At 49.1% G+C, this 22,825-nt stretch overlaps 1 protein-coding gene across 8 annotated transcripts in view; it reads right to left on the reverse strand.

Annotated features, from left to right (window-relative positions):
* Positions 1-4,916: 4,916 nt before the first annotated feature.
* Positions 4,917-22,825, reverse strand: part of FAM222B (family with sequence similarity 222 member B) — a 104,245-nt gene continuing 86,336 nt past the window's right edge. For 6 of the 8 annotated variants that reach the window (XM_023183839.2, XM_023183835.2, XM_026447099.1 and 3 more), the window contains 2 exons: positions 20,038-20,159; positions 4,917-8,813 (listed from right to left, as the gene is read on the reverse strand). In XM_023183839.2, the coding sequence (XP_023039607.2) occupies positions 7,207-8,813; positions 20,038-20,119 (1,689 nt within the window). In that variant the 5' untranslated portion in view covers positions 20,120-20,159 and the 3' untranslated portion in view covers positions 4,917-7,206. The remainder of the gene's footprint in view (positions 8,814-20,037; positions 20,160-22,825) is intronic. The other 2 variants (XM_023183840.2, XM_026447101.1) reach the window with 1 other exon arrangement.

Here is a 22,825-nt window from a genome sequence, read left to right on the forward strand (position 1 = left end):
GAGAAGTGGGGCCCTGGCTGAGAAACTAGAGCTGGACCTCTTCACCAGATAAACCTCTTGGTATGGTGATGCCTGGAGACTGGTAGAGGCAACCACGGGCTCCAGCAGCATAAATGCTTCCAGGCAACAGGCTGAAACACCCTTCCAGAATCCCAGCTACACACCTGACTGGGCACAGTGGCTGACGCCTATAATCCCAGCACTTTGGGAGACAGAGTTGGAGATCAGCCTGGGCAACAAAGAGACGCCCCATATCTACAAAAAAAATACAAGGACCCAGGCACGGTGGCTCATGCCTGTAATCCCAGCACTTTGGGAGGCTGAGGCAAGCGGATCACCTGAGGTCAGGAGTTTGACACCAGCCTGGCCAACGTGGTGAACACAGTCTCTACTAAAAATGCAGAAAACTTAGCTGGGCTTGGTGGTGGGTGCCTGTAATCACACCTATTTGGGAGGGTGAGATTGGAGAATAGCTTGAACCTGGGAGGTGGAGGTTGCAGTGAGCTGAGATTGCGCCACCGCACTCCAGCCTGGGCAACAAAGCGAAACTCCATCTCAAAAAAAAAAAAAAAAAAAAAAAAATTAGCTAGGCATGGAGGTGCACACTTGTAGTCCCAGCTACTTGAGAGGCCGAGGCAGAAGAATCACTTGAACCTGAGAAGTGGAGGTTGCAGTGAGCTGAGACTGCGCCACTAAACTCCAGCCCAGGCAACATGGTGAGACTCCGTCTCTAAATAAATAAATAAATAAGCTGGGCACTTGTCTCAAACTTGGGCTCCTCTGCTGCCCAGAACACTGCCACTGCATGTGGCAGGTAACAGTCACATCGTCTAGATGGTGCCTCCTAGAGTTGTGTGCAAACAATGGGGACTGTTAAACCCATACGCTGCAAGCCTCACACACGTGGCCCTCATTCAGTGCTAGTCATAACTTGCAGAATTCAGGCCATGTTCTGCAATGAAAGTGTGCGCTGCACTCCCCAAGGATCTACCTCATCCCAGGAATCATTCACTCTGGAGGAAGTGCTGTAGTTTACTGTCTAGCTCTATGCTTTTAGGCTGACTGCAGATCTTATCTGACACAGGCAGAAGACAGCTTTCTTTCACAGAGGTGGCATGAGGCAAAACACTTTCACAAAAGAGCACCCTGGGCCGGGAACAGTGGCTCACGCCTGTAACCCCAGCACTTTGGGAGGCTGAGGTGGGTGGATCACAAGGTCAGGAGTTTGAGACCAGCCTGACCAACATGGCGAAACCCCATCGCTACTAAAAATACAAAAATTACTGCCTGGGCGCGGTGGCTCACGCCTGTAATCCCAGCACTTTGGGAGGCCGAGACAGGTGGATCACGAGGTCAGGAGATCAAGACCATCCTGGCTAACATGGTAAAATCCCGTCTCTACTAAAAATACAAAAAAAACAAAAAGGCTGGGCGCGGTGGCTCCCGCCTGTAATCCCAGCACTTTGGGAGGCCGAGGCAGGCGGATTACGAGATCAGGAGATTGAGACCATCCTGGCTAACATGGTAAAATCCCGTCTCTACTAAAAATAAAAAAAAAAAAAAAAACAAAAAGGCTGGGCGCGGTGGCTCACGCCTGTAATCCCAGCACTTTGGGAGGCTGAGGCAGGCGGATTACGAGGTCAGGAGATTGAGACCATCCTGGTTAACACAGTGAAATCCGTGTCTACTAAAAAATACAAAAAATTAGCCGGGCGTAGTGGTGAGCGCCTGTAGTCCCAGCTACTCGGGATGCTGAGGCAGGAGAATGGTGTGAACCCAGGAGGCGGAGGTTGCAGTGAGCCGAGATTGCGTCACTGCACTCCAGCCTGGGCGACAGAGCGAGACTCCATCTCAAAAAAAAAAAAAATTAGCTGGGCGTGGTGGCGGGTGCCTGTAGTCCCACCTATTCAGGAGGCTGAAGCAGAATGGCGTGAACCCGGGAGGTGGAGCTTGCAGTGAGCTGAGACCGTGCCACTGCACTCCAGCCTGGGCAACAGAGCGAGACTCTGTCTCCAAAAAAAAAAAAAAAAGAAAGAAATGACCTGGGTGTAGTGGCACACACCTGGTAGTCCCAGCTTCTCAGGGGGCTGAGACAGGAGAATCACTTGAACTCAGGAGGTGGAGGTTGCAGTGAGCCAAGATCGTGCCACTGCCAGCCTGAGCGACAGAGCAAGAGACTGTCTCAAGAAAAAAAAAAGCACCCCCATCCTGGCTCACACGGTGAAACCCCATCTCTACTAAAAAAAAAAAAATCAGCCGGGCATGGTGGTTGTCGTCTGTAGTCCCAGCTACCTGGGAGGCTGAGGCAGGAGAATGGCGTGAACCCAGGAGGCGGAGCCTGCAGTGAGCCAAGATCACACCACTGCACTCCAGCCTGGGCAACCGAGCAAGACTCTATCTCAAAACAAACAAACAAACAAAACTACTTGCAGAAAAGGGTGTGCGCAAGAAGGCTGGGTGCTTTAGCTCTGTAAGCATTCAGGAAGCCACCTGTGGACTCTAGCCACCAAGGGTCTGATTCTAGCCTCCCTGAATCCCGCATCTTGTGCAATACATTTATTTTATTTTAATTATTATTTTTTTGAGACAGAGTCTCACCCTTTTTGCCCAGACTGGAGTGCAGTGGCGCGATCTCAGCTCACTGTAACCTCTGCCTCCCGGGTTCACAAGCGATTCTCCTGCCTCAGCCTCCCGAGTAGCTGGGATTAGCCCCTGCCACCACACCTGGCTGATTTCTGTATTTTTAGTAGACACAGGTTTTACCATGTTGGCCAGGCTGGTCTTGAACTCCTGACCTAAGGTGATCTGGCTGGCCTCGGCCTCCCAAAGTGCTGTGATTACAGAGGTAAGCCACCGCGCCAAGCCTCAATTTTCTTTTTTTTTTTTTTTTTTTTTGATGGAGTTTTTGCTCTTGTCATCCAGGCTGGAATGCAGTGGCGTGATCTCGGCTCACTGCAACCTCCGCCTCCCGGGTTCAAGTGATTCTCCTGCCTCAGCCTCCTGAGTAACTGGGACTAGAGGCGCCCACCGCCACACCTGGCTTATTTTTGTATTTTTAGTAGAGACAGGGTTTTACCCTGTTGGCCAGGCTGGTCTTGAACTCCTGACCTTAGGTGATCCGGCTGGCCTCAGCCTCCCAAAGTGCTGGGATTATAGAAGTGAGCCACTGCGCCAAACCTCAATTTTTGTTTTCTTTTTTTTTTTTTTTTGATGGAGTTTTTGCTCTTGTCGTCCAGGCTGGAGTGCAGTGGCATGATCTTGGCTCACTGCAACCTCCAACTCCCAGGTTCAAGTGATTCTCCTGCCTCAGCCTTCTGAGTAGCTGGGATTACAGGCACCCGCCACCACACCTGGCTAATTTTTGTATTTTCAGTAGAGACGGGGTTTCACCATGTTGGCCAGGATGGTAGAGCTGGGGGTCACTCCTGTCACCCAGATAGTGGCATTGCAGTCTTAAACTCCCAGGCTTGAGAAATCCTCCCACTTCAGCCTCCTAAATAGCTGGGACTACAGGTATGTATCATCACACCCAACTTTTTACAATTTTTTGAAGAGACAGGGTCTCACCCCTGGGCACAAGCAATCTACTTCAGCCACCCAAAGAGCTAGGATTACAGGCATGAGCCACCGCACCCAGCCAGAATCAGTTTTTCCCTCCATTACATCTTAGCTCAAACCCAAGCTCAGCAGAAGAGAAGGGTAACTGCATTCACTTTTTTTTTTCCCTGAGACGGAGTCTCACTCTGTCACCCAGGCTGGAGTGCAGTGGCATAATCTCGGCTCACTGCCACCTCCGCCTCCTGGGTTCAAGCAATTCTCCTGTCTCACCTTCCTGAGTAGCTGGAATTACAGGCGCGTGCCACCACGCCCAGCTAATTTTTGTATTGTTAGTAGAGACTGGGTTTTGCCATGTTGGTCAGGCTGGTCTTGAACTCCTGACCTCAGATGATCCACCTGCTTTGGTCTCCCAAAGTGCTGGGATTACAGGCATAAACCACTGCACCCAGCCACAATCACTTAGTTTTGTTGTTGTTGTTGTTGTTTTTCCCCTCTGCAGACAAAAAAAAAAGTTATCCAAAATTCAACATAAGAAAACTAGAATCACCAAGAGGAGCCAGTTATGTTGCAGATAACAGTGCCTATCACCTTCACCTCTGTCAGAGGCCCTCAGAATTTTCAGTGTTGGAAATGGGAGAAGGCAGGTTTGAAGTTTTAGGTTGGGTTATTAACAGACCAGATCCCCATTTCTTGGCCAGGCATGGTGGCTCACGCCTGTAATCCCAGCACTTTGGGAGGCCGAGGCAGGTGAATCACTTGAGGTCAGGAGTTCGGAATCGGCCTGGCCAACATGGTGAAACCCCATCTCTACTAAAAATACAAAAAATTAGCCGGGCGCCTATAATCCCAGCTACTCAGGAGGCTGAGACAGAAGAATCACTTGAACCTGGGAAGCGGAGGTTGCAGCAAGCCAGGATCGTGCCATTGGACTCCAGCCTGGGCGACAGAGTGAAACTTTGCCTCAAACAAAACAAAACCACCAGATCCCCATTTCTCAATAATTTACCGCTCTTGGAGTGCAAATGGCAGGACCTTTTGGGCCTCCAGTGAGAGACAGCAAACCACACTTATCCATCAAACTTCACAGTAAGCCCATAGCATTCCTGCTCGGGGAGAGGGGCTGTCAGCTGGGTACCCTGTGTCCAGGGTTTCATTGAAGAACTGTCTACAATCACCACAGCACCTGGCCTGAAACAATGAATTTGGAGATGGCTTCTGGGTGGGATGCATATTACAGGGGTCCCCCTTTTAAAAATAAGGAATTACTCCTAGCAAGCGAGGTATGTTAGAAACTGTTAGAAGAAAAAGTTACCTCTAACATTCACAGCAGTAAATGAATAGAACAAGGTCAGAAAACAAGGTTTTTTTCCTTTTACTGGTTTATAATAATCTTAAAAACCCCATCACACCCATAAACCACCACAGGTGAGGTGAGAGATGGAGAATGAATGCTACAGTATGTGGACAGAGTGGGGAATCCAGGTATTCCCTCGGGTAGTGTGGGATGGAGACAGGGAGTGTGGAAGGAGGCCCTGGCTTGGACCCTTATTGCTGGCTGGGGGTTGGCTGGCAGAGGGGAGAGGGACTCAGGCTGAACTCCGATAGAGGGAATATCTCACACCAAAGGCGAGGGCAGTAGGGGCAAGGGGATCACAGTACATTTTCCATGCAGACTAGGGGCGGGAGTGAGAGTTTTAAAGACTTGCACCCCTACACAGGAAGAGATGGGTTTGAGGTTGTTTGACTTAAAGCCCCCAAGTTGGTGTCTGGTCCAATTTCCTAAGATGGCAGCTCACCTTTCAGGGAGAGGTACTGGGGAGGAAAAAAAAATACAGCCAAGAGTATCTGTTTTGGAGATCAAGCAAGGGATGGGGAAAGACAGTGGTGCTCTTTAAATCTGACTCAGAAAAGCAGGAACTGGAAGAGGGCCCTGGGGTGAGGTGGTGGCCAACACCTTGGGAGAAGGCATTGAGCTAGAAGCTGCAGGTGCTCCTGAGGGCTCAGGACAGGGAGGTACCAGTGTTCACAGACAGCAGAAAAACAATTGGGAACAATAAATTAGGACTTCATGTTGCTATCATTTGGCATAACACAATCAGGCTTTTTTTTTTTTTTTTTTCCTTTTTCCTTTTAAATATAAGGCAACTTGCCAACACATAACTTAAAAACTGGTCTTCAGTCACATTGCTCCAGATCACTAGAGAATTTCTGGCTAACGAACAGTAGTAGATAGTAAACAAAATGCAAAACTTTAAATGAGAACCATCAGCTGACATTTACCAGAGACAAGAGGAAAGGTGAGGGCTTATTTCATCTGTGAAAAATAAAGAAGCCCATTCTGATCTTTAACAGAAGGGTGCAAAAATTTGTAACAAAACAATCTAAACTTAAAATCACAGAAACGTGTTTCTAGCCAACTGTCGCTTGGGATGAGACGTGCTGAGCATGGAGTGGATGAAGGTATGCTCTAAGAATGGACAGAGGGCAGGAGGGGCTGTTTCCAATGTAGGCCCATCTCCAGGTGTTAGAACCATGCTCATTTGGTAAAGGAAGTATTCAAAGAGCTTAAGGCTTTGTGTTTTTTTTTTTTTTTTTTTTCTTCATTAAACTGAGGGGCTGCACTAGAGGGTGAATGTACCTGTGGGGCCACTCACACACAATGCTACTCAAACCCACACTACATTCATACAGAAACGTAACATTTAAAATTACAGTGTAGAGCAATATTCTTAGCCAGTGTAGAGAGAACCAAATTTTTTTTTTTTTTTTTTTTTTGGTGTTTTTAATCCCAAACTCCAATGTGATCATTCCTTACCTACCTAATTCCTCAAGGTAGGTTTTGTTTTTGTTGAAGGGGAAAGGATAGGGGCTGTAGGCAGGTGAGTTAGGGGACAGGCAACAGTAAGAAAGGGATCTTGGGTATACTTGGGTACGTTGTATTTTTCTAGGTCTGGAAAGGGGAGTCTGGAACCAGATGCCACTAAAAGACTTTTTTCCCCCATATCTCACGAAACGGTCAAATACTTCCAAGATGCCCTTGAGATCAAGTGTGGCATGGCCAAGTGCAGTGGCTGTGGGATCAATATAGACACAAAACAAAGCCTTAAGGAATGGAAAGGAACTGGAAGGACATGAAGACTGGATCAGCTTTGATTTGAGATCTTTGGGTGAATAAGGAATTAGCTTTCAGAGCACTTGGGAAATCTTGCTTCTTAGTCCTGGGGGGAGGGGAAGGGCAGTAGCAACAGGTAGAGGTCTGGCTTAGGGGCCTGAGCACCTCCACTACCTCAACTAGGGCATTCCCTCAGCCCACACCTCAGTCATCCTAAGGGAAACAGGAAGAGGTTCAAGAAAAGATGGCTGGGAGCTGGCTGGAAATGGCCAAGGTGGGGAGAATAGCTGACAGGCAGTCAGTGGAGAGAAAAGCCTGAGCTTGCGGTTAGCTTCTAACATAAAACCAAAAGTTGCTGGAGGGGAGGATGAGAGGACCCCTTCTGTCCCCAGTTAGATCCCACCAAATTCCCTTTCTTAGACATCTAAGAATGATCACACTGGAGCAGTGAAACCTTGGAACTATCCAGTTACTTAAAAGACTAAGCCTAGGAGGGTGATGTATGATGTGTTGCACGTGGAGGGCAGCAGGGCTACCTATCTATACCCTGGGTGCTGGATATGAAGACTTCGACTCTCTGTGGGATCGGGGGCTCGGTTGCCAGGGGCTCGGTGGGCCTTGCTCAGCATGGCCAGGCTCTGTTCTCGGAAGCAGGCCTGTTGGAAATCCCCACTTAGGTAATCCACTGTCTGCATCAAGCTGTTCTGGCTTGCCACTGGACCGCCCCCGGTCCCTGCTCGGTAGTGGGCCCCGGGAGCTGCCGCACAGTCGAGGGGTGCACCTGTGGGCTGCCCACCGTGGAACGGCATGGCGAGGTCCTGAGACCCCGAGCTGTCGCTATTGGGAGTGGGCAGAATGTTGTTCCACAGGGGTTGGAAGTAGTGACCATTGGGGTAGGCCAATGGGGCTGCCATGCCGTTGACTGGTGGGGATGGGGTCGGCTTTTCCAGGGGTGGCTTCAGATGGAAGGACGGCGCCAGGCAGAGTTCTTGCGGGTAGGCGGGGGCCTTGCCCACAAAGCCAGGCCCTGCCAACTCGCGTCCTGCTGCATGCTTGCCTGTCAGGCCAGGGGCTGGCGTCCCGCCAGCCTCGCTGCACATCTGTTGTAGGTGGGCCAGCTGGTGCTGGTTCCAGGTGACTGGCTTGAAGTCGCTAGGGTAGCCAGTGGGGGCGCGAGAGATGCCTGTGGGCAGGTTGACAGCACCTGCAGCAGGCAACGCGGCAGTGGCCGCATGGGTGTGCTCCATGGGATTGACCATACGTGAAGGCATTGGTGTGGGGACGCTGTGGGTCGACACCCGGGTGCTTGCATTGATGAGCAGACTGCGACTAATGGGGCTGGGATTGGCGATCTGGCCCTCACACACTGAGGTAGTGCTGATGCCTGCCCTCGTCTGGCAAAACTGGTTGATCTGGTGCACGATGCTACTCAGGTCCGGGGGCTGGCTGTGCTGCAGAGTGGCCGCCATTGAAAGGGGGATAGTTGAGGTAGACACGGTCACATTCGGGGGGGCATCTGAGTCTGGCATCTTCCGGCCTCCATGCAGCAAGGGATTGTGGGGGTGCTGGAGACCCTGGTGAGCCAGGGCCTGAGGGTGGACCAAGCCCTGGGTTTGGGCCATGGGCTGAGGGTGGCCCAGGCCCTGAGGCTGCTGGAGGCTCTGAGGGTGGGACAGTGCCTGGGGTGGCGGGATACCCTGAGGGTGCTGCAGCGTCTGGGGAGGGGCATGGGCCAGGGTCTGTGCATGCTGCAGGGCCTGCTGGCGGGCCAGAGCCTGGGCCTGGGGATGGGCTAAAGTGCTGGGTGCCACAGTAGCATATGGTGCCACTGGGGGGTTCATGATGGCCTCAGGGAGCAACCGGGCTCGGGTGCCGTCAAAGTCCTTGAGTATGCTTTTGGCTGGCACTTTGACAATGGCAAGCAGGCCTGCCTTGGTGGCAGCCTGTGTCGGGTAGGGGCTGTAGCGCTGGGCTGATGTGTCGAGGCCGTTCACAGTACGACGAACGTGTTTCCGCTGGGGAACCTTCACACTGTTGGGGAAGATTTTTATAGTCAGTGGGTTGTTTGCGACCTTCTTAGCATATGCATCCAATTCGGCTGGGGTAGGGTAGTGAGCAGTTCTCATTTTCTGTGTAGTGTCCCCTAGAGAGAGAGAATGGGAAGGAGAGCAAAGAGGGAGAGGGAGCTCATCAGTGCCAAGGCAACCAGCCCTTCTAGATTCCCCGTTTGAGGGCCTGGGGTAGGGTGGGGAAATGACTAGGTTGTCATTGGTAGCCTTCATTCTGAACCCAGCTTCAGTCTTCATATTAACAAGCACTGCTAGTGTGCAGTAAGTGCTTATGGTGGGCCAGGTCTTGTGCTAGGTGACAGGCCGTCTCAGTGAGTCCTCACTATTGCTCTAGAAGCAGGCACTACCATCATTTCCATTTTATAAATGAGGTAAGTAGAGATCAGAACAGCAAAGCATCTTTCGAAGTCTCGTATCTTGGAGAACCAGAATCTGGTCAATTCTCAGGTAACCCAGAGTTCTCCCCATACATAGAAATGCAGGGTCGCTGGGCACCGTAGCTCACGCTTGTAAATCCCAGCATTTTGGGAGGCCAAGGCGGGTGGATCATCTGAAGTCAGAAGTTCAAGACCAGCCTGGGCAACATGGTGAAACCCCATCTCTACTAAAAATACAAAAATTAGCCAGGCAGGGTGGCGGGCACCTGTAATCCCAGCTACTTGGGAGGCTGAGGCAGGAGAATTGCTTGCTTGAACCCAGGAGGCGAAGGTTGCAGTGAGCTGACATTGCACCACTGCACTCCAGCCTGGGCAACAGAGCAAGACTCTGTCTCAGAAAAAGAAAAAAAAAAAAAAAAAGAGAGAGAGAGAGAAATGCAGGGTCTGGAACTCTACCAGCCTATGTGGCCTGGGGGTAGAAAGTTCTAAGCAAAGCTCCTTGTCAGGGCCGTGGTGGCCCTTCAGTCTAGGGGGTACCCAGAGCTATGACTCTTTAGTCTGCAGGGAACAATGAGGCATCAGCTTTCCCTTGCATCTTGGCAGCTGGTGGGCTTTGCCCACTGGGTGGGCACCCTGGAACAGCAGACAGAATGCTTCCTTTCAGGAGCAGAGGAATAAGCTGCCAACATCTCTCCCCTTCCCCATGTCACAAGTTCACTTTTATTTACAGCTCACTCTATGCCTGACTGGGTGAGGATCAAAGGCTTTATTTATTTGCTTGAGAAGGAAGATAATAATGACAGGGCAGCAGGGAGGGAATTGAGAAGAAAGGATTCAGAGCATCTTTCAGTCCTTTCAGTCCTGAGAGCCAAAAATAGTCTGTATTTGGTCCATGTCAGCTGTCACTTTCCAAAAAGAAAGAGGAAAAACCTGCCTGCCTTTGGAGACTGCGGAAATGCCCACTTGGTGTGCCTCATTAATGTTAACAGTCTCTTTGTTCCCATCTCCTGTTGCCTCCCATCAGGGGGCTCAGCGGATGTCCGGCTTCCAGTCAAAAAGGAAAAGGTTCTGAGAACAAGGGGTCTTTAAGGATGCCAAGCTCCTGCAAGGGGGCTCTGCTCCACTCTCTGTCTCTGAGGGAGGGTCTCCCCTGAGTATACACAAAAGGTGCCTAATAAATGCTTGCTGAATGAGTGAGTACACAAACTGCCCGAAGCAGAACTGGCTTGGCTAGAAGCCCAGGTTCAGCTGACTCTCTCTTTACTTCCTCCCCTTGCAAAAGGCAGGAGGATACGCCAACGACTAATCTGACTGAATGCCCAGCTTGTGGCCTCAGGTGGCCTTGGCCCAAAGGAGACCCCATTCAAAGTCATGTCACTGGGCATCACCTAGAACAGAGGTAGGCTAATGAGGGTCTTAGAAGGAAAATGGGTACAGCTGCCTTTGTTTGGTGATAATGCTGGTTAGCAACAGCTTAGGAACTCCTGCTCTGGAAAGCAGGAAAAGAAAGCTTAAGTCAGGAGGGGCAGAGAGATTTGGGCCCATGCTCACAAGCAGATCTGAGCAAAAAGGGCCAGGCATCCCCAGCCCCTCAAACAGGTCTGTGCTTTCAAACACTGGCAAAAAAAAGTCTGGGATCACTGATTAAGAGAAAGTCCCTAAACTCAAGACACCAGAATTCCAATAGAAGCTGCCTTGGTCAACCACTGTACCTATCTGTCTTATTGGTCAAAATCTCATACGATACTCCTAGCACAGTGCTTTAAACCTAACCCAGCTTCATGCTGGTGGGCTTCTCCCCTTGAAATCCAAGTAGAAGTCGTATAGTACCTTGATGAATAGAAGAGTCCCTTTGTTCCAAGTTAGTACCAACTCTGAGGTTTTTTTCTAGCAGAGGCAAGGGGGAAGCTTGGCCTCATGCAGGAGTATGGAAGGGGCACTTATCCACATTGATCAGTTTTCTTTGTCCTGTCTCCACTGATACTGACAATGGTGAAGAGGGCTGTCAAATGATTCAGAAGTAAAGTGAAATGAGGGTAGGGAGGGTGGCCACAAGGCTACAAGGAAGAACCCCAAAGATGAGTACAGTGTATTGAACAAAAAAGGGGTGGCATTCTGGGAATACAGCACCATCTACCTCACATACCAGACTTCAGCCTAACCCTTAAAAAAAAACAGTTTTCCTGGCCGGGCGCGGTGGCTCAAGCCTGTAATCCCAGCACTTTGGGAGGCCAAGACGGGCGGATCACGAGGTCAGGAGATCGAGACCATCCTGGCTAACACGCTGAAACCCCGTCTCTACTAAAAATACAAAAAATTAGCCGAGCGAGGTGGCGGGCACCTGTGGTACCAGCTACTCGGGAGGCTGAGGCAGGAGAATGACGTGAACCCGGGAGGCGGAGGTTGCAGTGAGCTGAGATCCAGCCACTGCACTCCAGCCTGGGCGACAGAGCAAGACTCCGTCTCAAAAACAAAACAAAACAAAACAAAACAAAACACCGTTTTCCGCTGGGCGCGGTGGCTCAAGCCTGTAATCCCAGCACTTTGGGAGGCCAAAGTGGGTGGATCATGAGGTCAGGAGTTCAAGACTACCCTGCCCAGCATGGTGAAACCCTGTCTCTACTAAAAATACAAAAAAGTAGCTGCGGATGGTGGAGTGCGCCTGTAATCCCAGCTACTTGGGAGGCTGAGGCAGGAGAATTGCTTGAACCTGGCAGGTGGAGGTTGCAGTGAGCCAAGATTGTGCCACTGCACTCCAGCCTGGGTGACAGAGCGAGACTCCATGTCAAAAAAAAAAAAAAAAAAAGGTTTTCTCAGCTGGGCATGGTGGCTGAGATGTGTGAGCCACACCTGTAATTCCAGCACTTTGGGAGGCTGAGGTGGGTGGATCACGAGGTCAGGAGTTAAAGACCAGCCTGGCCAAGATGGAGAAACCCCATCTCTACTAAAAAAAATACAAAAAATTAGCCAGGCATGGTGGCAGGCGCCTGTAATCCCAGCTACTCGGGAGGCTGAGGCAGAGAATTGCTTAAGCCTGGGAGGCGGGGGTTGCAGTGAGCCAAGATGGCACCACTGCACTCCAACCTGGGCGACAGAGTAAGACTCTGTCTTTAAAAAAAAAAAAAAAAGTGGCTGGGTGCGGTGGCTCACACCTGTAATCCCAGCACTTTGGGAGGCTGAGGTGGGCAGATCATGAGGTCAGGAGATCGAGACCATCCTGGCTAACCCAGTGAAACCCTGTCTCTATGAAAAATACAAAAACAAACAAACAAAAAAATTAGCCAGGTGTGGTGGTGGGGGTCTATAGTTCCAGCTATTTGGGAGGCTGAGGCAGGAGAATGGCCTGAACCCGGGAGGCGGAGCTTGCAGCAGTGAGCTGAGATCACACCACTGTACTCCAGCCTGGGCGACAGAGCAAGACTCCATCTCAAAAAAAAAAAAAAAGTTTTCTCAACACTTATCACAGCCCCCACACAGACACCCTGACTACTTATTTTCCTCTGTAATGTATTTCCATAACTACACAGTCAACACAGATACCACAGCTTTGTAAGCAACTTACTTAAATAGCTTGTACCAATAGTGTCATTAATAGAGACATATAGGCTGGGCGTGGTGGCTCATGCCTGTAATCCCAGCACTTTGGGAGGCCGAAGCGGGCGGATCACAAGGTCATGAGATCGAGACCATCCCGGTTAACACGGTGAAACCCCGTCTCTACTAAAAATACAAAAAATTAGCCGGGCGTGGTGGCAGGCGCCTGCAGTCCCAGCTACTCGGGAGGCTGAGGCAGGAGAATGGCGTGAACCCAGGAGGCGGAGCTTGCAGTGAGCCGAGATCGCGCCACTGCACCCCAGCCTGGGCGACAGAGCGAGACTCCATCTCAAAAAAAAAAAAAAAAAAATAGAGACATAGACAATGTAGGGAATAGGAAATCTGTAGTTTGTAAAGGGTTAGAGAAACCTATATTCAAGTACTAGCTTCATCACCTGCCCATACTGAGAGCCTGTCATTCCTCAATTATCAACAGGGATGAATTCTGCTCTCCTACTTCACAGAATTACTAAGATCAAGAGAGTCAGTGAACATTTTCACTAAATGAGCATTTTCATTTCAATGAAAATGCTATGTGAACAGGAACTATGATGGTCAACAGTTATTATTCAAGGATAGTAGATGTGGCTGAGTATGACCACAGGCAACACAAAGAAAACTGACTAAGGAAGCCCCAACTGCAGGACACCCTGGCCTTCAGCCTGAGAGTTAAATGTAACAGAAAGCACTGCTGTCTATTCCAGGATGGACTGGAGGAAATTTTCTGCCTGAAATCCAGTCCTCCCAATGGAGACCTCTCTGTTCATCCTTCTATTTTGAAGGTCAGAGGGCACAGGTAACAAAGGTAGCAGGAACCTCTATCTATAGGCAGAGAGGCACAGGCAACGTATTTGAAACACACATTTTGTAGTCTGAGCTGAGTACGGGCCAGTCATAGGACAGTCATGTGGCACTGGCAAGTGACAAACCCTCTATGCCTTATCTTTGTGACAAAGACAAGAGAGTCTTCCATACGGAATTTCTGAGGAATGAGTGAGAACATATGTGAAAATATTCAATATAGTGCCTCGCACATGGTAGCAACTTGACAAATGTTAGCTATTATTTCTATGAGTTTATCCAGTCATTGGGTCAATCTGCCATTTAAAGGTCCCTCCACTAGGGGGCAGATATGCATATAAAGAAGCAGTAAAAGAAGGAAATTTTGGCATTCGTCCACAGAGCCCCAGTGCTCTGCCATGGACAGAGGTCAAAGTTGTTATCTAAAGATGGTTTAAAGACCAAGGACCTTTTATCATTTCAGCCATTCAAACAGTAAATATTTAGAGAGCCATTACTATATTGTGATCCTGAGAAGGAGAAATATAGAGCAGAGGCCGAGGATTAAGAAAGAAAAAATTTCCGGTGGCGCATGCCTGTAGTCTGAGCTACTGGAGAGACTGAGGCAGAAGAACTGCTTGAATCCAGGAGGTGGAGGTCGCAGTGAGCCAAGATTACGCCACTGCACTCCAATCTGGGCAAGAGAGGGAGACTCCATCTCAAAAAAAAAAAAAAAAAAAAAAAAGCCCAGGCACGGTGGCTCACGGCTGTAATCCCAGCACTTTGGGAGGCCGAGGCAGGCGGATTACCTGAGGTTGGGAGTTCAACACCAGCCTGACCAACATGGAGAAACCCCGTCTCTACTAAAAATACAAAATTAGCCGGGCGTGGTGGCGCATGTCTGTAATCCCAGCTACTCCAGAAGGCTGAGGCAGAAGAATCACCTGAACCCCGGAGGCAGAGGTTGTGGTGAGTCGAGATCACGCCATTGCACTCCAGCCTGCGCAACAAGAGCGAAACTCCAGCCGGGTGCTATGGTTCATGCCTGTAATCCCAACACTTTGGGAGGCCGAGGTGGGCAGATCACGAGGTCTGGAGATCGAGGCCATCCTGGCTAACACGGTGAAACCCTGTCTCTACTAAAATCACAAAAACAAATTAGCCGGGTGTGGTGGTGGGTGCCTGTAGTCTCACCTACACGGGAGGCTGAGGTGGGAGAATGGCGTGAACCCAGAAGCAGCAGCTTGCGGTGAGCCAAGATCGTGCCACTGCACTCTAGCCTGGGCGAAAGAGCAAGACTCCATCTCAAAAAAAAAAAGAAAAAGAAAAAAGAAAAAAAAAATTTCAAAATCACTCATATTCTGAGGCACTGGGGGAAGATGGATCAGAGAAAAACAAAACTTCCGAGTACAAAGTTTCAAAATGGCTAAGGACTCTCCAAGGAAGTGACATCATGGAATATATGATCTAGAAAAGCTGTAGGAGGCCATCCTTCTGACACCAACTAACCTAACCCCAAGCCAAGATGTTCTTTAATTCATCCAGCCAGCCCTCTGGCAAATCACAAATCTGGGTTAGGAAGAACATTACAGTCTCCTACACACATAGAAAAGGAAGAGGAGAACAGAAAAAGCTATAAGGGATTAACCCTGTGATTCTGAACTCATGGCAGCTGAAGTCTGGGTAAAAGCCATTTAGCCAGATGACTTACAGTGCTGGGGCAAGAAGCCACATTTCTCTTCTCCTGACCCCGGTCCACCAATCCTGCTCATGCTGACTGTATTTATGTTATAAAGTACATTAAACTATAAACCCCTGTACCCATCCCACTCCACCAGACATCACACTTTGTGTTCCTAGCAACTTATAAGACCCTCCTGAGGATGGACAGGAGAGAAAGGCTGATAGCAGAATCATAAAACATTTTTTGTTTGTTTGTTTTTTGAGATGGGAATCTCCCTCTGTTGCCCAGGCTAGAGTGCAGTAGCACGATCTTGGCTCACTGCAACCTCTGCCTCCCGGTTCAGGCAATTCTCCTGCCTCAGCCTCCTGAATAGCTAGGACTACAGGCTCCCGCCGCCATGCCTGGCTAATTTTTTGCATTTTTTTTTTTTTTTTTTTTTGGCCGAGTCTCGCTGTGTCACCCAGGCTGGAGTGCAATGGCGTGATCTCGGCTTACTGCAAGCTCTGCCTCCTGGGTTCACACCATTCTCCTGCCTCAGCCTCCCGAGTAGCTGGGACTACAGGTGCCCGCCACCACGCCCGGCTAATTTTTTGTATTTTTAGTAGACATGGGGTTTCACCATGTTAGCCAGGATGGTCTCGATCTCCTGACCTCATGATCTGCCCACCTCGGCCTCCCAAAGTGCTGGGATTACAGGCATGAGTCACTGCGCCTGGCCAAATTTTTTGTATTTTTTATTAGAGACGGGGTTTCACAGATGTTGCCCAGGCTGGTTTCAAACTCCTGAGCTCAGGCAATCCGCCTGCCTCGGCCTCCCAAAGTGCGAGGATTACAGACATGAGCTACTGCGCCTGGCCCACAAAACCGTTTTTAAGGTCTCTATTACTGATGGGCCTGGGCTCTGAGCAGCTGCCTGGCTGCTGGTTATGCTCTATCTCACTTTAACTGTAAATGTTTAATGCTAACAGCTGTAAGTCACATGACAGGATTTTTTTCTTACACATTTTGGGGGAGAAGAGAATACAGCAGACAAGCTTCCATTAAGTTCTTGCTTCTACAAAGGTGTGGGTGTGTTTATGGATAGCAACAAGAGAGTTGGAAAGGATCAAACACCTTGTCTACCCAACGGACATGTGAGCCTAAAACCAGGGAAGACGTATATCTCAATTCTCAAATCCAGATTTGGAGACAGTGGTTAGCAGAGGCTACTCAGGAGCTGCTTTGGGGAGAAGGGAGTAGAGATCTTTTTTTTTTTTTTTTTGAGACAGAGTCTCGTTCTGTTGCCCAGGCTGGAGTGCGGTGGCATGATCTCTGCAAGCTCCGCCTCCTGGGGTCACGCCATTCTCCTGCCTCAGCCTCCCGAGTAGCTGGGACTACAGGCACCTGCCACCACGCCCGGCTCATTTTTTGTATTTTTAGTAGAGACAGGGTTTCACTGTGTTAGCCAGGATGGTCTCGATCTCGGGATCTTGTGATCTGCCTGCCTCGGCCTCCCAAAGTGCTGGGATTACAGGCGTAAGCCACCACTTCCGGCCTTTTTTTAGTTTTTTTGAGATGGAGTCTCGCTGTGTCGCCTAGGCTGGAGTGCAATGGCAAGATCTCAGCTCACTACAACGTCCGCCTCCTGGGTTCTAGAGATTCTCCTGCCTCTGCCTCCTGGGTTCTAGCGATTCTCCCACCTCAGCCTCCCAAGTAGCTGGGATTACTGGCGCCTACCACCACGCCTGGCTAATTTTTGTATTTTTAGTAGAGACGAGGTTTCACCATGTTGGCCAGGCTGCTCTCAAAGTCCCGACCTCAGGGTATCTGCCCACCTTGGCCTCCCAAAGTGCCAGGGTTACAGCCATGAGTCACCGAGGTGCAGTAATGCCTGTAACACAGGATGGGAGTTCAAGACCAGCCTGGCCAGCATGGTGAAACCCCATCTCTACCAAAAATACAAAAATTAGCCAGGCATGGTAACGCATGCCTGTAATCCCAGCTACTACTTAGGAGGCTGAGGCAGGAGAATCACTTGAACTCAGGAGGTGGAGGCTGCAGTAAGCCAAGATGGTACCACTGCACTCCAACCTGGGCGACAAGAGCAAAACTCCACCTCAAATAAATAAATTAAATTAAATAAAGTGGGCTGGGTGTGGTGGCTCACGCCTGTAATCCCAGCACTTTCAGAGGCCAAGGCAGGTGGATCACCTGAAGTCGCGAGTTCGAGACCAGCCTGATCAACATGAAGAAACCATGTCTCTACTAAAAATACAAAATTAGCTGGGCATGGTAGTGCATGCCTGTAATCCCAGCTACTCGGGAGGCTGAGGTAGAGGATCGCTTGAACCCAGGAGGTACAGGTTGCGTTGAGCCGAGATCACGCCATTGCACTCCAGCCTAGGCAACAAGGCAAAACTCTATCTCAAAAAAACACAAAAGAATAAATAATAAAATAAAGTGAACACCAAGATAAGGCTGCCAATTTGCCTGTCCTCCAAATGGCTTTTCCCTTGATACCGTAGCTTTGGGTAAAGCTGTCAGAGTGCGTTAAGGAACCTAGAAAAGCCGGGCGCGGTGGCTCACGCCTGTAATCCCAGCACTTTGGGAGGCCGAGACGGGCGGATCATGAGGTCAGGAGATCGAGACCATCCTGGCTAACACGGTGAAACCCCGTCTCTACTAAAAATACAAAAACTAGCCGAGCGAGGTGGCGGGCGCCTGTAGTCCCAGCTACTCCGGAGGCTGAGGCAGGAGAATGGCTTAAACCCGGGAGGCGGAGCTTGCAGTGAGCTGAGATCTGGTCACTGCACTCCAGTCCTGGCGACAGAGCGAGACTCCGCCTCAAAAAAAAAAAAAAAAAAAAAAAGGAACCTAGAAAAAAAGCAAGCTTCTCTTTGTCACCTTATTGCATGCCTCTAAGTACGTTCCCTCTCTAGTTGTGTCCCCAGAAGCCCAGAAACAGGCACAATGCAGTTAGGATGCTGACTTGGATGGCTAGAGAGTATAACATAACACCTTCATCACCCAATCATCACTTACTAAGATAAAGGGGGCCAGGCGCGGTGGCTCACACCTGTAATCGTAGCACTTTGGGAGGCCGAGGTGGGCGGATCACGAGGTCAGGAGATCGAGACCATCCTGGTTAACATGGTGAAACCCCGTCTCTACTAAAAATACAAAAAAAATTAGCTGGGCGTGGTGGCAGGCGCCTGTAGTCCCAGCTATTCGGGAGGCTGAGGCAGGAGAATGGCGTGAACCCACGAGACGGAGCTTGCAGTGAGCCGAGATTGCACCACTGCACTCCAGAATGGGTGACAGTGAGACTCCGTCTCAAAAAAAAAGATAAAGGCTGGGTTGAGAAAGCTACAGCAGAGCTTGCCTTACTGTGTCAGCCAACTGTAGAAGGAGGACTACCACCTTCAGCTATTACATAGAGCTGGATTCACTGGCCAAATTTCAGGACTAGCCAGGCTCTGAGTCTTATGCTCCCTCAAAGAAATGAAGTCCAAAGGCTGGACCATTTTTAACTTCTGATGATGATTTCACAGGGCAGGGGCTGGCAAACGACAGCCTGTGTGCCTGCTCCATTTGCTGTTTTTTTTGTAAAAAGTTTCATTGGAACACAGACACTCTCATTTGTTTATTGTCTGTGGCTGCCTTTGCCCTACAATGCCAGAATTGAGTAGATGCAACAGAGACCACATGGCCCACAAAGCTAAAATTATTGGCTATCTAGGCTTTACAGAAAAAGTTTGTTAGCCCCTGTCGTAAGGGGTTCAGTTAAGGTGCTGAGCCACCTTTTCTATCAAAGGGAAGCCTAGCTGCCTCACTGATTTCTCCTTTGTGCTCTGAATGGAAGGTCTACTCCAAATTTAGGGCTGTTTTTACACCTGAAGATACTATACATGGTAATGTGCCAAGAATAGAATCTTTTCCTTGCAGATCATGTATTACAGGGAGCGAAGGTAGGAAGGAGTCTGGGAAAATATGAAGTATAAAATCCCAATTCCAGAAAGTTAAGACAAGAATCATAACAGATTTTAAAGGCTCCATCTTCTGGAAAGTGTATTATCAGGAAAATGCCCAGAGAGACTGAGAAAGCTAGCTCTCTCCATCTCTTCTGAGGGCAAAAGCTCCTTTACTTCCTGCGAACTAAAGTCATACTGGCTCAGAAGGCAGGCAGCAAAGCGAAAGGGAACTGTCTGTTTCCATGGTAGACTGTACTCAGAGTTTGAAACAAGAGAACAGCATAAACAGTTTATTTCAGAGATACAGTAAGTAATCTGGACTGTGAGTTTTCATGAAATTCCCCATGAAGGTTCAAACTGAAACACCTTTTTTAAGGGTGATATATATATATATATTTCCTCTGAAGCTCTTGATGGTTTTGTTGTTCAACAGAAAGCTATCAGCAACAATTAAAATTGATATACATCGGGGAATTACAGAATTTAGAGCAGACCCCTACTGGCTGGACACAGTGGCTCAAGCACTTTGGGAGACCAAGCTAGGGGGATCACCTGAGATCTGCAGTTTGAGACCAGCCTGGCCAACATGGTGAAACCCTGTCCTTACTAAAAATACAAAAATTAGCCAGGCATGGTGGTGGGCACCTGTAATCCCAGCTACTCGGGAGGCTGAGGCAAGAGAATTGCTTGAACCTGGGAGGGAGAGGTGGCAGAGAGCCGATCAAGATCGCGTCATTGCACTCCAGCCTGGGTGACAAGAGCAAGACGTAGTCTTTAAAAAAAAAAAAGAAAGAAAGAAAGAAAAATGTCAAAATTCAAGGCCAATGTACTCCAGATGTGCTTCAGGGACAGCCCAAACATAGAGACAAAAACAAAGAATCACACATGCTTCCCTAGGATCCAGATTACTTACATTTCTGAAGTCCAGTGTTCATCTGCGTGTGAGAAAGAAGCTGAAAGGACAGGTCACCTGGCCCTGGTAGACAGGCTAGCATGGCAGACCGGCATCAACACAACATGGGGCAGTGGCTCACACTGTAATGAACAAAAACAAGGTCATGAAACACAGGGCAACTCATTCGAAGAGGACAGTAGGAACACCGGATATGAGTAGCAGGAGGCCCAAGTTTAGACAGACAAAGCAATTTAATTAGCAGTGTGTTGGTTGAAAATATACTTACATCTTTATCTGTGACAATTTGCTGTCAAATATCACTATGGTTAAAATGATTTTTCAGTTACCACAGATGTATGGGTGGGAGAAATAAAACTGGAAAGTACCTGTCATACAACTGGAAAGTACAGGTGCATTTGTAATGTCTCAGTATTCCTGAAGAGAGTGGGCCCTCATAGGGCCTGGCTCAGCCAGCCCATTTATAGCCCTGGTTGGAGACCAGCCACACATTTTCAGAAACAGCACAGTATATGATTGCAAAGGTACCCAATGTCTGGCTTGTGAGCCAGTAATATGAACCCACTTTTATTTAATTTTTTGAGATGGAGTTTTACTCTTGTTGCCTAGGCTGAAGTGCAATGGCGCGATCTTGGCTCACTGCAACCTCTGCCTCCCAGGTTCAAGCAATTCTCCTGCCTCAGCCTCCCGAGTAGCTGGGATTAAAAGCGCCCACCACCACACCCAGATAATTTCTTTGTATTTGTAGTAGAGATGGGGTTTCACCATGTTGGCCAGGCTGGTCTTGAACTCCTGACCTCAGTTGATCCGCCCACTTTGGCCTCCCAAAGTGCTGGGATTACAGGCGTGAGCCACTGCACCTGGCCGTGAACTTACTTTTATTTATTTATTTATTTTTTGAGACAGAGTCTTGTTGTCCCCTAGGCTGGAGTGCAGTGGTGCAATTTCAGCTCACTGCAATCCTTGACTCCTGGGTTCAAGCGATTCTCGTCCCTCAGCTTCTCCAGTAGCTGGGATTACAGGCGCACGCCACCATGCCCAGCCAATTTTTGTATTTTTAGTAGAGATGGGGTTTCACCATGTTGGTGAGGCTGGTCTCAAACTCCTGACCTCAGGTGGTCCGCCCACCTCAGCCTCCCAAAGTGCTGTGATTACAGTCATGAGCCACCGCGCCCGGCCGAACTCACTTTTAAATGGAAGGAGGAGGAAAGCATCCTAGGAGGCACAATTAACCACTGTTAAAACAAATTCTGTTTGCAAATTTCTGGGGATTCACCCTTCCTATTTGCCTGTCATGCAGTTAGACCTCCTGAACTAGCCCCCCATCCATCAAAAGAAATGCATTGCTCCCAGACTAAAGCAAGGAGATGACAGGCTGCCAGCAGCTCTCTGTGCAGGCGATCCTGACACATCAAGACTCAAGACGGCATAGACGGCATGAGTTTCATTAGTGATGTTTGCCAACCAAGATATACACAGCCCAAGCAAGCAGACACTGATGGGGCCTTCTGTAGCGAAAGAAGCCCTGTCAACAATGCAAGCTCCTTATGTAACAGAAATACGATTTTCCTAAATAAGTACACGAACTTCGTTTCCCATATTTCAGAAATCAAGGTGGAAAATTATGGCTTTAGATCACAGCAAAAAAGGAGTGGGGGAAAAGCTCAAAAGTTAAAAAAAGACGACAAAAAACTCTTTCTTTGGAGGGCTCTCTCAGGTATATTAAACTACCTTGTCATGATGAGTATCAGAGGGCTCCAGCTTCCAAGACCAGGTAGCTGAAAAGATACTTTGTAAAAGAGGCTGCTCAAATTGTGTCTTAAGATAGCAACTGCAGAAAGAAGGGAAGATTGAATGCCTTAATGAGAATAGAGCTGTCCAAGAGTTCTGGCACAGCTTCAGTCTTTTTAAGGTCTCTGGCGAGTGGGAAACAGAATGAACACAGTGAGCCAACTTCAGTGCAAGAAAAATAAGTCTTCGCCAGGCGCGGTGGCTCACACCTGTAATCCCAGCACTTTGGGAGGCCAAAGTGGGCAGATTACCTGAGGTCAGGAGTTTGAGACCAGCCTGGCCAACGTGGTGAAACCCTGTCTCTACTAAAAATACAAAATTAGCTGGGTGTGGTGGCGCATGCCTGTAATCCCAGCTACTCAGGAGGCTGAGGCAGGAGAACTGCTTGAACACGGAAGGCAGAGTTTGCAGTGAGCAGAAGCTGCGCCATTGTACTCCAGCCCAGGCCACAAGAGTGAAACTCTGTCTCAAAAAAAAAAAAAAAAGACTTCTGTTGGGGTCCAGGGACTGAAGTACTGCTCACAATCCCTTCCCTTGTGGATGCTGATCTTTACATAATAACTTCTCCCTTAAGGTCCTAATACAGCTGAAGGCAAACTGCAAGGAAAGGAAGGGAATTAACAAGTACTGGGAACTAAAACTGTGAAATGGGCTGTATGAGGGGCTTTGGTGATGTTTTCTTTTTTCTTTTTTTTTTTTTTTTTTTTTTTTTTTTGAGACGGAGTCTTGGTCTGTCACCCAGGCTGGAGTGCAGTGGCCGGATCTCAGCTCACTGCAAGCTCCGCCTCCCGGGTTTACGCCATTCTCCTGCCTCAGCCTCCCGACTAGCTGGGACTACAGGCGCCCGCCACCTCGCCCAGCTAGTTTTTTGTATTTTTTAGTAGAGACGGGGTTTCACCGTGTTAACCAGGATGGTCTCGATCTCCTGACCTCGTGATCCGCCCATCTCGGCCTCCCAAAGTGCTGGGATTACAGGCTTGAGCCACCGCGCCCGGCC

Source organism: Piliocolobus tephrosceles, chromosome 16, assembly GCF_002776525.5.
Source record: "Piliocolobus tephrosceles isolate RC106 chromosome 16, ASM277652v3, whole genome shotgun sequence".
NCBI classification, from domain to species: domain Eukaryota; kingdom Metazoa; phylum Chordata; class Mammalia; order Primates; family Cercopithecidae; genus Piliocolobus; species Piliocolobus tephrosceles.